The 13,837-nt window shown below is 43.7% G+C and overlaps 1 protein-coding gene across 4 annotated transcripts in view; it reads right to left on the bottom strand.

Moving 5' to 3' along the window:
• DENND5B (DENN domain containing 5B) overlaps positions 1-6,857 on the bottom strand; it is a 168,015-nt gene extending 161,158 nt beyond the window's left edge. For 2 of the 4 annotated variants that reach the window (XM_036019193.1, XM_028531887.2), the window contains exon 1: positions 6,377-6,503. In XM_036019193.1, coding sequence (XP_035875086.1) covers positions 6,377-6,503 — 127 coding nt within the window. Of the gene's footprint in view, positions 1-6,376 lie in introns of all 4 variants that reach the window. The other 2 variants (XM_036019194.1, XM_028531886.2) reach the window with 2 other exon arrangements.
• Between the last annotated feature and the right edge of the window lie 6,980 nt (positions 6,858-13,837).

The following is a 13,837-nucleotide window of genomic DNA, read 5'->3' as shown; positions in this document are numbered from 1 at the left end:
GGTTAAAAAAATTTAAAGTGGTATTTGTAGTTAATGTAATAAATGCCTTATATTTATATAGTAACATCTAACTTTCACAAATACTCATAAAAACAAAAGTAGTTTTCTGATGAATAAATGAAGTGTGGCCCTAAGAAGAGACAAGTGAGGTCAAGCCACAGTCTCCCTCTTAGTTATCTCTCCCATACAGAGGAGTTAAAAGACAACCTCGCTTGATTACAAAGTCATCCATACACAGGTCCCATATTGGCAGACTTTACAGCCTGCGTAACGCAATGGACATCAGTACAGGGGCAGCAGAGGCAGGGGTTACGGGCATGGATGGATCCCGTCAGACAGACTTTGCAGTCTAGGTTTCTCACTAATTGTATGAGCCTGGGTTAAACTCCCTAGCCTTGGTTTCCTCTTCTGTAAAACAAAGAAAATAGTGCCACCTCCTACCATTGTTTTCAGGATTAAACGAGGTAATAACTATGATGCATTTATCACAGTTGCCAGCATGTAGAAAGCACTGAATGTTAGTCATTTTATTATTGCTATTTCATTGAAGATTCTTACAGAATGGTGGCTCAAACATTTTATATTGAATAAATAGTCCAAAGTGTAAGGGCTAGTTATGGCTTTACCAAAACAAAATGTAGGTCATTATCAATCAAAAATGTTCAGGATCTGAAGGTGTGGTACTTACTTCCTCAAGTACCTCAAGTAGGAACTGTCTCCTCCAGCAAATTACAGAAGAGGAAAATGTTTTCGCCTGAATGAAGCTTCGTAGAAATAACTAACAATGATTGTATTCTAGACATTTACTTTTATTGCTCCAAGAGTGTCCGTGACCAGCAGTGGAAATACAAGCAACAGGATACACTCAGAAATTAGTCACTGCACCTTAGCAGCAGGTATTACTTGTACTCACCCAGCCTCCTTTATCTCTTCTTGTCCCCTTTCTTTCCCATCTCTATTTTCTCCTCCTCCAAAAACACTGCATGCCCTGCGTCCCACATTTCCCCTTCCTCTCTTCTCATCATCCTCCGCTAGCTGGCTCGCTCCTGCACTAACAAGTGGGGCAGGCGCCTGGGCCCCGAGGCTTTCATACAGGGCCAATTTCACGGGAAGGAGCTGTCGTCCCAGTGGATGTTAAAAATCGAGTTATCACTACACCACAGCAACTAGACCTTGAATTTTCTTTGGCCTCATTAGAATGGAGGCTGATCTTTGCACTACTCCTTCCCTAGCCCCAGCTGCCAGGCCAGGCCTTCCAAACTCTCAAACACAATCTATTCGGGGCCAAAGATGTCAACGAAGCTAACAACTGAGGCAATACCAACGGCAGTCAGGTCAGGGCCACTCCCACCGCACCCACGCCTGTACACCTGGCCATTACTTTTAAAAAACAAGTCTTGACCATGACACTCAGTCTGGAACAAGAGTAAGCCTGAAATGCTTGCTGAACTCAAGTCAAACTCATCTTTTTCCTGAAATAAAATAACTATGGCCCTGGCTGGATAGATCACATGGGTAAAATGCTGTCCTGATTAAGCCAAGGTTGTGGGGTTTGATCTCTAGTCAGGGTATATACAAGAAGCAACCAAAGAATGCATAAATAAGTGGTACAACCAACTGATGTTTCTCTCTCTCTGTCTCCCCCCACCACTTCTTCTCTCTCTCTAAAACCAATAAATAAAAATTGAAAAAAACAAAACACCTATAAAGCCTAGCGTACTAGAACAACCCAGACTCTAGTCTAGTGCCTGCTGCTTGTCAATGAGCTGAGAGGGCAAGGACCCTTGCTTTCTTCCATGCATGATGATACTGTCAGTCTCAAATTTTGTATCTGAATTTAGACCCTGGTCTCCACTGCCTCTGAGCAATTCTGGAAACCACACCCAAGATAACCAAAGCTAAAAATAAATAGCTAGAGGCACCAAGGAAGAGAACTAAACAAAAGCCTGTGGCAGGAATCCCACCCATCCCACTCTGTATTATTAAGGCCAAATCCAGACTCCCAAGGGAATGCTTTAAGAATGTCCTGGTCACAATAGAATTTGTTGACTCATATGTAAACTTTAGATTCATTCGCTTATTAAACGCTAGGTATAAGACACTATGACAGACAAAGACAAATCCCCTCATGGGGATCTGCATATTTATATTACTTAAAGGTCTAATTATGTCCTTCATTTTTCCATTGCCTAAAAGATTTGTTGTACATCAAGCCACATAAATTCCTATAGTTAGGCCTTGGAGGAAATGAGCCATAAAAGAAAATTTCAAAATGATGTCTGCCTTCCTTCATGTCAACTAATTCCAGCCACTTACTTCTATTTATTCCTCTTTTTTATGCAATAAAGAATCAGTTTGAAACTTTTTTGTATCTTTAACATTTTAAGGAAATTTAAACATGTCTGCATCAACATTTAAAGGGCATTTTTGTTTATAGTTAAGTGTATCTTGAAAATATACCATGAATAAAAGAAGCACAACAGCTAAGATGTGCCAGAGAAACAACAATGGGTAGCACCGGTGTATCTGTATGTGTACACACATGCATACACACGTGTCTACTGTGGGTCTCTCCCAGTAATTCCTAGGTCCTCCATAAAAAAAATATTTTTACTTACATATTCAAATTATTGTTAGCTGTTAAAAGATCTATTTGAGATGAAAGAAATCTTTTCCATTGTTGGTAATGCTGGGCTTTATTGTGAGTAATGTCTGAATAACAACTTAAAGTCCTGATAACTTTAACATAAGGTCTTAGTCTATTTATTACTTCATCATATGGTTTGTGTCCTTAATTTTATTTCAGTGTCCCACCACTTGCAGAGTATAAATTCTAGGAACATGCATACATTAAGAAAAAGCCCACAAAGCAACTGGTAGAATTTGTTTGATAACAGTCAACTAAGACCTTCTATAGGCAGGGTGACAACTTGCTAAGATACAGTATGATAAAAATAGGTCCGTTCCAGAGAAGTAAAATAGAAACTGTCATTACCTTTGAAATTAATGCAGCAAAACAGAAACAACCTTCTGACTAATTCGTCTACCTCACTAGCCTTCTTTCTTCATCCCCACATGTAGCTCTGTGGAACAGTCAAAAAAATGTTGATGGGGAACATGATACTACGTCCTCCTGTTTTCCTCTCATGTCACTGGCCACACTTTTTGTTCTTAATTGATTTTAGAGAGAAAAAGAAGAATGGGAAGAATGGGGGTGGGGGAGAAGGTCAGGCAGGGGGTAAGAGACGGACAGCAGACATATGTTGATTTGCTGTTCCACTTATTTATGCATTCCTTGGTTGCTTCTTATATGTGTCCTGACCCAGGATAGAACCCACAACCTTGGTATATAAGGACAATGTTCTAACCAACTGAGCTACCCAGCCAGGGCAAGTGGCCACACTTGTTAATCTCCTTAGTAATGTCTCCTCTTCATCCTCCCCACCTCTGAATGTTGGAATGTCTCCAGGACTCAATCCTTGAACCTGTTCTCTTTACTGTCTATCTACACTGATTTCCTGGGTGATGTTACCCAATTTCATGACTTTCAACTTATAACTAAACAAAAATTGAGACCCCATGTAAGAAGTCCTGCCTACTAGATATCTCCATCTAAATGTCTAATGGGCACCTAAAATTAATATGTCCAAAACTGAACTAATCTTCCCTAGCCTGCTTCTCCATCTGTCTTCCTATTTCAGTAAATAGAGATGCTTATCATTTAGGCTGAAACTCTTGGAGTCATCTTTGATTACTTTCTTTTATTATGAACACACTACCCAGCTCATCAGCAAGTCCTGCTGGCTCTACCTTCAAAATATACCCAGCTCATCACCATTTCATTGCTACTGCCTTGTTCCAATCCATCAACACCTCTCACCTCAAATAGTGAAAAAGAGCCTCCTACCTGGTCTGTCTCTATCCTTGCCCCTGACACAGTCTAATCAACACAGCAGCCACAGAGGTCCTTTTAGAGGATGCATCAGATCTCATGACACTACTCAAAACCTTCCAGTGGTTTCCTTAAGAATTGTCTATGATGCCCTACACAATCTCTCCCACTTTTTCTCTGTGGTCGTATCCACTACTATTCATCACCCTCACTCAGCTCCAACCATCCTTGCTGTTGCCTGCATAAACTAGGCACTATAGCAACTCAGGTCTTTGCAGGTGCTTCTTACTCTGCCTGTAACGCTGTTCCCCAAGACAGTCCATGTGGCTTGCTGCCTTAAATCCTTCAGAGCTCTGTTCAAATGCCAACTTATCCCCAAGGCCTTCCCTACCATCTTATTTAAAATTGCAACCAACCACCTCCCCCCTATTCTGTTGGCACCTGGCCTAGTCTCATTTCCCTGCTTTATTTTTCCTCATAGCAAGCATTAACATCTGGCAAACCACATATTTTCATTATTTGGTTACACTAGAATGTCAACACTAAAATGGCAGGGATTCTTGACTGCTTTGTTCACAGCTGTCCCCAGTGCCTAGAACACACCTAGAAAAAAAAATCAGCACCTAAAGGCTTTCAGAAGCCTTTCATTCAACTATTTGTTGATACTGAAATATTACCAGGCAAAATTGTTACTTCAAAACACCAAGTATTATGAGGAACAGAAATCTCAATCGCCCACACTCACACATAGTATTGCCAACAGAAAAGTCAGTTCATACCCTAAAAAAGGCATTTAAATTAATTCTTTACTGTTTAATTTTGTTAAAGCCTTAGGACTATGCCTAAGGAGTCCCAAGCCATACCTACAGGTTTTTGTTTTAGCTTTACTAGGAATATAGACCTGAAATGAAGGGGGAGGAAAAAAAATACAGACTTTTCCTCCCATCAGTCGCCACTGACAGAAGACCTCCAAGGGACCTGGTGCCACAAATGTTTAGGGGAAAAGTGATTCTAGAAAATAAAATAATCCTTTCAACAGTCCCCAAAGAGGAATCTCTCCAAATGCCTCTGCAGACATTTGTTTTCCTAACTTTACATCCCTTAACAAAGGCCTTCTTAACAGGTAAGTGAAATCGAGGTTGAAGAAACATGATACAAAATTATACATACAGAAAAATGGGTACTCAACTCATCCTTTTTCAAAAAAAAATTGAAACTACACTTAAAGAGTTTTTGTGGAAATGTTTTGCTGTGAAACTGACTTAAATGAAAAGATACTCATCTAAGACGTGGGTTAATGGGTACCATATCTTCAGACTGAACAGTTTTGCTTACTATTTTTTATTATTTAATATATTATTCCCAGCCCCCACCCACCCAACCAAAAGGAAACACACACACACACACACACACACACACACTGGTGCAATCAGTAAGGAATGCTCTGTCCAAAGGAAGCTGTTCTGAAAGGCTATGACCTAAGTGTTTAACACTGACACAGATAAAGTTCGGGCGGTAGATGTCACTTGTCTCATCCATAAAAAAAAAAAAAAAAATCAAGATTCAGATTCAAGAAGGCAAGCAGAAAGAAACAGGCATGAAAAATGAATCAGTCGTTTCTACCTCAACACTGCGCAATCGCCCCCCAGCCCCCCAAATCCTTTAACGGCCCTTTTCTTAGCGTCGGTTGCCCAGCTCAGCCCTGCACTGCGCCATCTAATGAGTCCAGATGAGTGACCAGAGCCCCTCTAGGAAAACCCAGGCAGTGACACAAGGAGCGCCCAACACAGAGGAAAATATCCAACTACTAAAACTCGGGAACAGTATACAGTGTCAACAAAGTGTGGTGCCGGTCCCAGGCGTTCAAAGGTCCTCGCTAGCTCCGTGACACTGCCAAATCGATAGGATTCCAAAAGGTGACTCGACTATCATCGCAGAAGCTAGGAACAGCCAGGGATGAAGTCCGACTAGCGTTCCGCCCCGCGCTCGCCCCACAGCCGGGAGGTCTCCGACGCCCCCTCCCCCAAGAGGACCAGAGCGTCGCGTCACGTGCCGGGGCTGAAACTTCGCGGCCGGTGCGCTGAGGGTGGGTGGGGGGTGGGATACGCGGGATCGCAGCAAGGCCCAGGAGTTAGCGTGCCCAGTGACTCACTAGCCGCCTACCCCTGCAGCTACCGAGGAAGGGGCTGCTGTGCCCGTCAGGGCCATGCCCTCAGGGCCACTTCTGCGCCTGCCCCCCGCGCCCATTATTAACAACACTGAGCCTGGAGGCAAAGCCTCCGGCGGGCGTCCTGCGCGGCGCGGCATCCGCGGCTTGGAAGCGCACCCAGCACGCGGAATAAATAACAATGTCATTAAATAGGCGCCCTAGCGCCGGTCCGGCCGAGGAGCGGGCGCCCCCGGGAGCTGACTTTGTCTGGAGCCTGCACCCCGCCTCCCGCGCGTCCCCGCGGGGACCCCCGCGCCGCCGCAGCCCGGCCTTACCAGCCAGCTCGTCGGGCTCCAGCCCGCTGTCCGCGTCGATCCCGCACAGCACGAAGTAGTGCGCGAAGCGGCAGGCGGCCTGGGAGGAGCCCGAGCCCGGGCCGGGGGCCGCGCCGCTCCCGCTCATCCCGGCCCCGCTGCTCCTGCCGCCGCCGCCACCGCCGGGGAAGGCTCACTGCCGCGGCTGCCGCTCAGGCTGCGGTCTCCGCGCGCCCGTCCTAGGGCGACACCGGCGCGCCCATGGCCGTACTGCCGCCGCTCGTCACCGCAGCCACGCTCCTCGCGCGGCGCCGGGGAAGCGGCCGCGAGCTCGCTCCCGGTCAGTCCGGCTCCCGGTCCCGGTGGGGGAAGGGCGCGGAGGGGGAGTGTCGGCGGAAGAGGCTCACGCCCGCCGCAGCTGCGCCAGCCAGCCGTGAGCCCGGCGTCTAGCGCCCGCCGGTCAGCTGAGCGGCGCTCGGGCTGTGGGAGCGCAGGGAGGGCGGGGAGCCCGAGACCCGCCGTGGGGCGGGAGAACGGAGACGCGGGGGAGGCGGCGCGCGCGAGCAGCACGCGTTTCGGCCGTGCGCGCACGCGCCCAGCGGGCTCGCGGGAAGCGCCAGGCGCGGTCGGAATGCGTGCCCGCCAGACGGGGTTGCGGCGCTAGGGCTGGCCACGGGCACACACACCGTCGCCTCCAGCGCCGCGCCGGCCAATTAAAGGATTAGCCTCAGAGCAGGATTCTATCTTCTAAATAGATGCTGCCTATTCAGTTTTGGGCACGGTTAACAGCCACTCTGAGATTATTTCCCACAGCGGTCTGGACCATCAACATCTTTCAAACTGTGACAGGAGCAGTTGTCAGTCTCATTTTAAGATCCTAGTCCTTGACTCCTTACCCTGGCCTTCACTCCCATTCACCAGCAATCCCTCTCAGTGAATTGGTGACAACTCAGAGGAGGACCTGGGATGGGGAGGGAGGACAACTCAATATCCTCAAAGCATTGAGATTTCTAAAAGGACTACCATACCCAGCTTCTCCTCCTCACTCCCCCGCTACCCTAACCCCCGCCAATTCCGTAATTTATCCTGACATTTTCCAGGTCAGTGTAAAATAGTCTAGGCGCTCCAGTTCCCTGGCTCTGTACTAGTTTGATATTATCAGCTCTCGATCAGAGACTGATAAGGCAAAAGGAATTCGACCCTGAACTCTGCTCCTCACAAGGCCAAGGCTTACTTACCTGCTATTTCCTCTATCCATTCTTCAGAAGGAGCACACCAAGTTCTTAGTCCTTCGAAAGGTGAAAAACTGAATGCATTACATCTCCACATTGTTGTCTCTTCCACACCACTCCCTCCTCTCTTCTTTCAGGATCTTGGTATAAGATGGGATGGGGTGGGATGGGTGGCGTCATGAACACCACTGTAGACACACACAAGCAAACCTTCCAGGGAAGTGAAGAGAACAAACCTCAATTCTTTGACCAAATAATGTTCTTCCCAGAAGATATGTATTCATGCATACCATCATTTACTGTAGTTTCTATCCTCCTTTCTCTTCAATTTTCAAATGTAAGAAAAATCAAGAAATCGGGATGAGCTACGGCCCGGATAATTGATCTTTAGCTTCTACTGCACTCTGCCCCTTTCCTTCAAAACACTTATAGTGACTTTTCCTGTGTCTGTCTTCATCAGCTGTATTAGTGAGTCGAAATCACTTGTTTTGTTTAAGGAGTCATGCCCTGTGCTTCATCATATCTCTAATATCTAGCAGAACCCTGGTCCCACGTGGCTCCTCAACTTACATGTTTTTAAAGATTTTATTTATTTATCTTTAGAGAGAGGGGAAGGAAGGGAGGAAAAGAAGCAGAGAAACATCCAACAGTTGCCTCTGGCACTCCTCCAGCAAGGACCTTCCCCAAAACCCAGGCATGTGCCCTGAGCGGGAATCCAAATGACGAACTTTCGGTTTGCGTAACATATATGAATATATGCTAATTTGTTCTTACTCAGTTATTGCATTTCCTCATATAGAGGGTACTGAAATGTGTAAAACAATTTCACTAATAAAAAGGGGAGGGAGTGACTGGATATATATGTGTTTCTCCTATTTTTGTTGGTAGCTTCTTACAGAATGTTTGTTAGATTCTAGACTAATCAAACAATGCACAATAAGAAATTAATTTACTGTTTGCACTAACCAAGAGATACGCCATTTTTTGTTCATTTGAAAGTAACTGATTCATGAGCTTGAAGGTTCCACATTAATATTTTTAATGTGGTGAAATAGAATAAAGCCCAAACAGAATGTATTGAATTATGACATATAAATCTCTTTAAAATTGACAAAAATCTCTAAAATCTTTCCTAAAGGTTTCAAGAACAGAGTCACACATTACAAGATTACACAGTTATTTGAAAGTATCAGGGTACGTTTCTAATTATCACTTCAGAATGACACTGTGTAGGTATATTCTGCGTTAAGCTGCAATGTAACAGTTGAAAAGATAATCAAGAATTACCTATACATCATTACATACATGTCTTTCTCCTGCATAGAGACAGAAATAAATTACCTTAGTGACCACAAATGAGGTGAAATAAATTTTCAAAATATTTAAATTGTGATGAGGAGGAAAGAGATCATATCCTCATCTCATGCTAAAATATAACCTTTGTCAAAACCTGTTCTTCAGGAGAAAAATGGGGACAACTTCCCTCCTGTAATTAAGCAACAATAAATTAAAGAAAAAAAAATATGCTTCACCTCTCTCATGCCATCCACACATGCACACAAACCGGAGAGAAGCATGGCTAAAGTAACTATTCAGAGCTTCAGAGATTGAGAGGGCCACGTTTTCCTCGTGGCCATTCACTGCATGCCACCAGCTTAGCAGTGCTATCAATTTCCACTCCCCTGCCTCCCACAGGCAGCAGCACTGGCTGGGCTCAGCTCCTCTAAGTCACGCCCTTGGGTTAAGGTTTTACCACAGTCTGTCAAAGGTAGCAGATAGCTGCTCAGATACTTGGAGTATTGTCTTCCATTCTGCTGTTGTTCCTTGTGCATTTGCTGCCCAAATTGAATGGAGAATTTACTGGAGTGGAGACATTAATCCCAATTTTAACTCCTAGATAGCACAAAACATGACAAATAATCACAATTCTGAAAAAAGGAAATCTTGAGTGACATTTTCTTCTGCCAGGGTTTTAGGTTTCCGGAAAAATCTTACTGCAGCAAAAGGTTATTTGGAAAAATCAATAATCATACTCCCTTATAGTTTCAGAGAAAGGGTCAATTTATGCCAGTAAGCATTTGGTACAAAACAGATGACTCACAATTTTGCATAAATCTGTTTCTGCCTCACACAATAAGTCTCATATTATCCCCCTAAAACCTCCTTTGTATAAGTCATTGTGCTGTGCTTTGAGCACATGAAACTAAAAGACATGATCCTTCTTCTTCAGGAGTTTATAATCTAGTAGGAAGGAAACTATTTTTCAAACATAATTAAAATAGCCCTGGCTGGTGTGGCTCTGCGAACCAAAGGTTTGCCAGTTCGATTGAGTGCTGGTCTGCGAACCAAAGGTTTGCCAGTTCGATTCCCAGCCAGGGCACATGCCTGGGTTGTGAGCCAGGTTCCCAGTGAGGGGTATGCAAGAGGCAACCACACATTGATGCTTCTCCCTCTCCCTTCCCCTCTCTCTAAAAATAAATTAAATTGTTGGGGACCGCCCTGCCTGGTATCAGAAGCTGTAGCCCCGGCCAAGGCTAAGGCTGAGGGAGTGGCCTTGGACCGTAAGTCAGCTAGGAGACAAGAGCTTATCTCCCTGGCAGGAGCACTGCTTCTGCTGCTTCATTCATAACTGAACCCCAATGCTTGGTCAGCTAGCCAATGACAGGTAAGATTCCCCGAGGGGGAAACGACCTAAGACCGGCACAATCATGTAGGAGCCCCCAAGAAAGGACTTTGGGGGCTAGAGTAAAAGGGGGTGATGGACCCTCACTCCTCGGCTTTGACATAGCCTGAGTCCTCATCGTCTGGGAGAAAATCTCCTTATCCCTTGGCTGCCTCACTTCCCTTGCTCCACCTAAGCCTGAAACAATGACAGGGTGGTACAGCTCTGTGCTGAAAAGGGCGGGTTCCCCAGGTGATCAGGCCTAAGAAAGAATATGTAAAATCCTGTGAAACCTGCTTTGTTTAGAATGCTCTCAGTTGAATGATAAGGGTCCAAGGAAGAAGTAAGTTTGTTCCTTAAAGTTTTACAGGACTAAAATAGGTCATCAGACTTCCTTGTTATCTGTTGTTTGACCCTTACTTCCTAGCAATAAGTAATGAGCTTTTACCTGAATTCTTATTCAAACAAAACCAATAAAAAGTCTCTCCGGAGGGGGAATGAGGCACTCTCCCCACCAGAGAGAGGGTGGCCATGGCACCCTCCAGGAGAGAGGGTGGCCAAAGGTGCTCCCCATGTGAGGAGTGGCCCTTGTGTTCCTATTCCCCCACAGGACCTGGTTGTCTCTGTGTATGTTTTTAGCATGTTTCGACGAGCATCCGCAGCCAAGATGGATACTGCTGGCCAGTATCTTCCACATTAAATATTTAAAAATATAATTAAAATTCCAAAAAGAGATGATAAAAATAAAATGTAGTATATTCCACGTGGCAAGTTCAGAAAGTGATAATTGGATTTAGTGAGCAGAGATATCAAATCTTGTTAAGAAATCCAGTTAGATACTACAAAAGTGCTAATATTTGAGAAGGGCCTCATAAAAGGAATAAGATTTTATCCGGTATGGATGGGAAGGCAGACATTCCAGGCACAGAAGAAATGAGTGGGGTATGGAAGGTGCGTAGAAGACAGCAGTTCATTTGGAGCCCCAGCATTAAAAGCCTTGAATGCCAGGCAAGTAGGGTTGACTCACTTTCTTTTACTCTTATACCTACCTTGCTGGTACCTGAAAGCTAGTCTTAGCTAGCTTTGAGCTTAACATAGAATATTTGAGATCAAATAAATACCTAAGTCTTACAGAATTTTGGCGACACATACATTGTTAGTGAACTAGAAGCAAAGCATAAAAGACCAGATTATAGGATATCTTAAAGTCCCTTTCAATTTTAATGTCTATAAACCTACGAAATCTCTTTACTTGAGTTTAGTAACCTTTCCCCCATACGCTACTTATAACTTCTTTTCAGAGATCCACTTTGGAATTTGATTATTTTTTCTTTTTATAATGAAAAAAATTTTAAATATACAGGAAGACTAAAATAATGAATGCCTACATACACATCACCTAATTTTAATATCAACCTTTTGCCATTTTCATTTCACCCATTTGTTTTTTACTAAAGTATTGGAAAATAAGTAAGGCATAATGTTTGTCAACATTTTGATTATGCCTCTGTCTTATCTAAAGTTACACATGAATTTTTTTGACTGTCTCAATTAAATCTCCAGACTCTCTTTTCTCTTTACTGCACATAAAATGTCCAACATTAGTTCCTATTCATCATCTAGCCCTATTCTCTCACACTCTTTTTTCCAATAATCCATAGCAGATTCATATATGTCATGGTTTTCTCAGTACTGCCTCCATCTTTCCAAAACCCACTTCCTTTCATCCCACCCAAATTGTTCTCTCAGGAGCTACAATGATATGCTGCAACTTCTCTCTCTCTCACACACACACACACACACACACACACAGAGTTGACTGGTCTAAAAGAAGGCTAATGGCCCAGGCTGGGCCAGTGAACAATTTCCCATTGATCTTGGACTTGGGTCTCGAAGAGTTCAGGTGGTCTCTCTGCAGGTGGACAGCTCTGTTAGCTGAAAAGCCCAGGAAATATCAGTGTCCACCTTTCTACCATATGAGGAAAGAGAGGAGAATAAGGCTGACACACCGCAGAACAGAGAGGACAATTGGAGCAACCATTCTCCATTGTTATCATGAATTTTACTTATGTTCCTAAACTAATTTAAACTGGGGTTCTGGCACTTGCCACCAAAATGTGATTGGTAAGTGCAGTTTGGCCTGGGGCATAGCAGTAGGAAGATTGGGAAAACCTGCAGACTCCCTCCGACTTAAAGGTATAAAGACCACTCTGAACACTTACCTGCTACCACATTTAAAACTTAAAAGAGAAGCTGTAATTCTGTGTATGTTTTCAAGATCTCTCTATAGTTATAAATAAATACATAAACCTGTAAAAACTAACTGTACTTATCTTTCTACTTACTGAGACAATAGCAAACCTATATTAAAAATATAACGAAGTTTTTTTCTCCTGTTGGTAGATTGTACTTTGTGTTCAAAAATCTTAATGTTACATTGTTTGCAATACATGTATCTGACAAAAGACTTTTATATAGAATATTTTAAAGCCCTGGCTGGCATAGCTCAGTGGATTGAGCGCAGGCTGCAAACCAATTGTCGCAGGTTTGATTCCCAGTCAGGGTACATGCCTGGGTTGCAGGCCATGACCCCCAGCAACCGCACATTGATATTTCTCTCTCTTTCTCCCTCCCTTCCGTCTCTAAAAAAATAAATAAATAAAAAATCTTTTAAAAAGAATTTTAAAAGAAGAGTATTTTAAATTCTTGACTGAGGATATTTTTAAAAACAATTTTATTTATTTTTATTTCTAGAGAAAGCTAAAGGGAGGGAGAGGGAGAGAAATACTGATCAGCTGCTTCTCTCCAAACCATGGACGTGGCCTGCAACCCAGGCATGTGACCTGACTGGGAATCAAACTGGTGACCTTTTGGTTCGCAGGATGACACCCAATCCAATGAGCCACACCAGTCAGGGCCCAAGGACATGTTTTTATTGATTTTAGAGAGAGAGAAAGGAAGAGTAGAAAGAAACATCAATGGGTTGCCTCCCATACACACCCCAACAAGGGATTGAACCTGCAACCAGGTATGTGCTTGACCAGGAATCAAACCCACAACCCTTTTGATGTACAGGAATGACACTCCATTCAACTGAGCCACCTGGTCAGGGCTAAAGAACTCTTAAAACTCAGTTAGACAACCCCATTTTTAAATGGACAAAATATCTGAACAAACACTTCACAAATGAAAATATATGAATGGCCAAGCAGTACAGGAAAAGATGCCTAACATCACTGTTTCAAGAGATAGATGGAAAAGACCAGGGATGACTAAATCACGAGCAGATAGCACTTCCTAGGCTCTACAATGGCTAAAAATTAAAAGTCTGACAATACCAAGTGTTGGAGAAGATGGTTATATTGCTGGTGGGAATGCAAAATGACACAATTTGGAAAACAATTTGGTAGTTTCTTGTAAAGTTAAACATATGCTCACCAAATGTCCAGGCAAATTCCACCTGTACATGTCTCCCAGGAGAAATTGAAACATATGAGGCTCATGGGTCCAGGGGATTAAAAAAAATTGAGACATATGACCACAAAAGACTTGTTCCCACAAATGTTCATAGCTGCTTTGTTCATAAAA

The sequence above is a fragment of the Phyllostomus discolor genome, chromosome 2 (genome assembly GCF_004126475.2).
Source record: "Phyllostomus discolor isolate MPI-MPIP mPhyDis1 chromosome 2, mPhyDis1.pri.v3, whole genome shotgun sequence".
In the NCBI taxonomy this organism is placed as follows: Eukaryota; Metazoa; Chordata; class Mammalia; order Chiroptera; family Phyllostomidae; genus Phyllostomus; species Phyllostomus discolor.
Note: the sequence above shows the minus strand (reverse complement) of the source record. Positions and strands in the feature narration are given on the sequence as shown.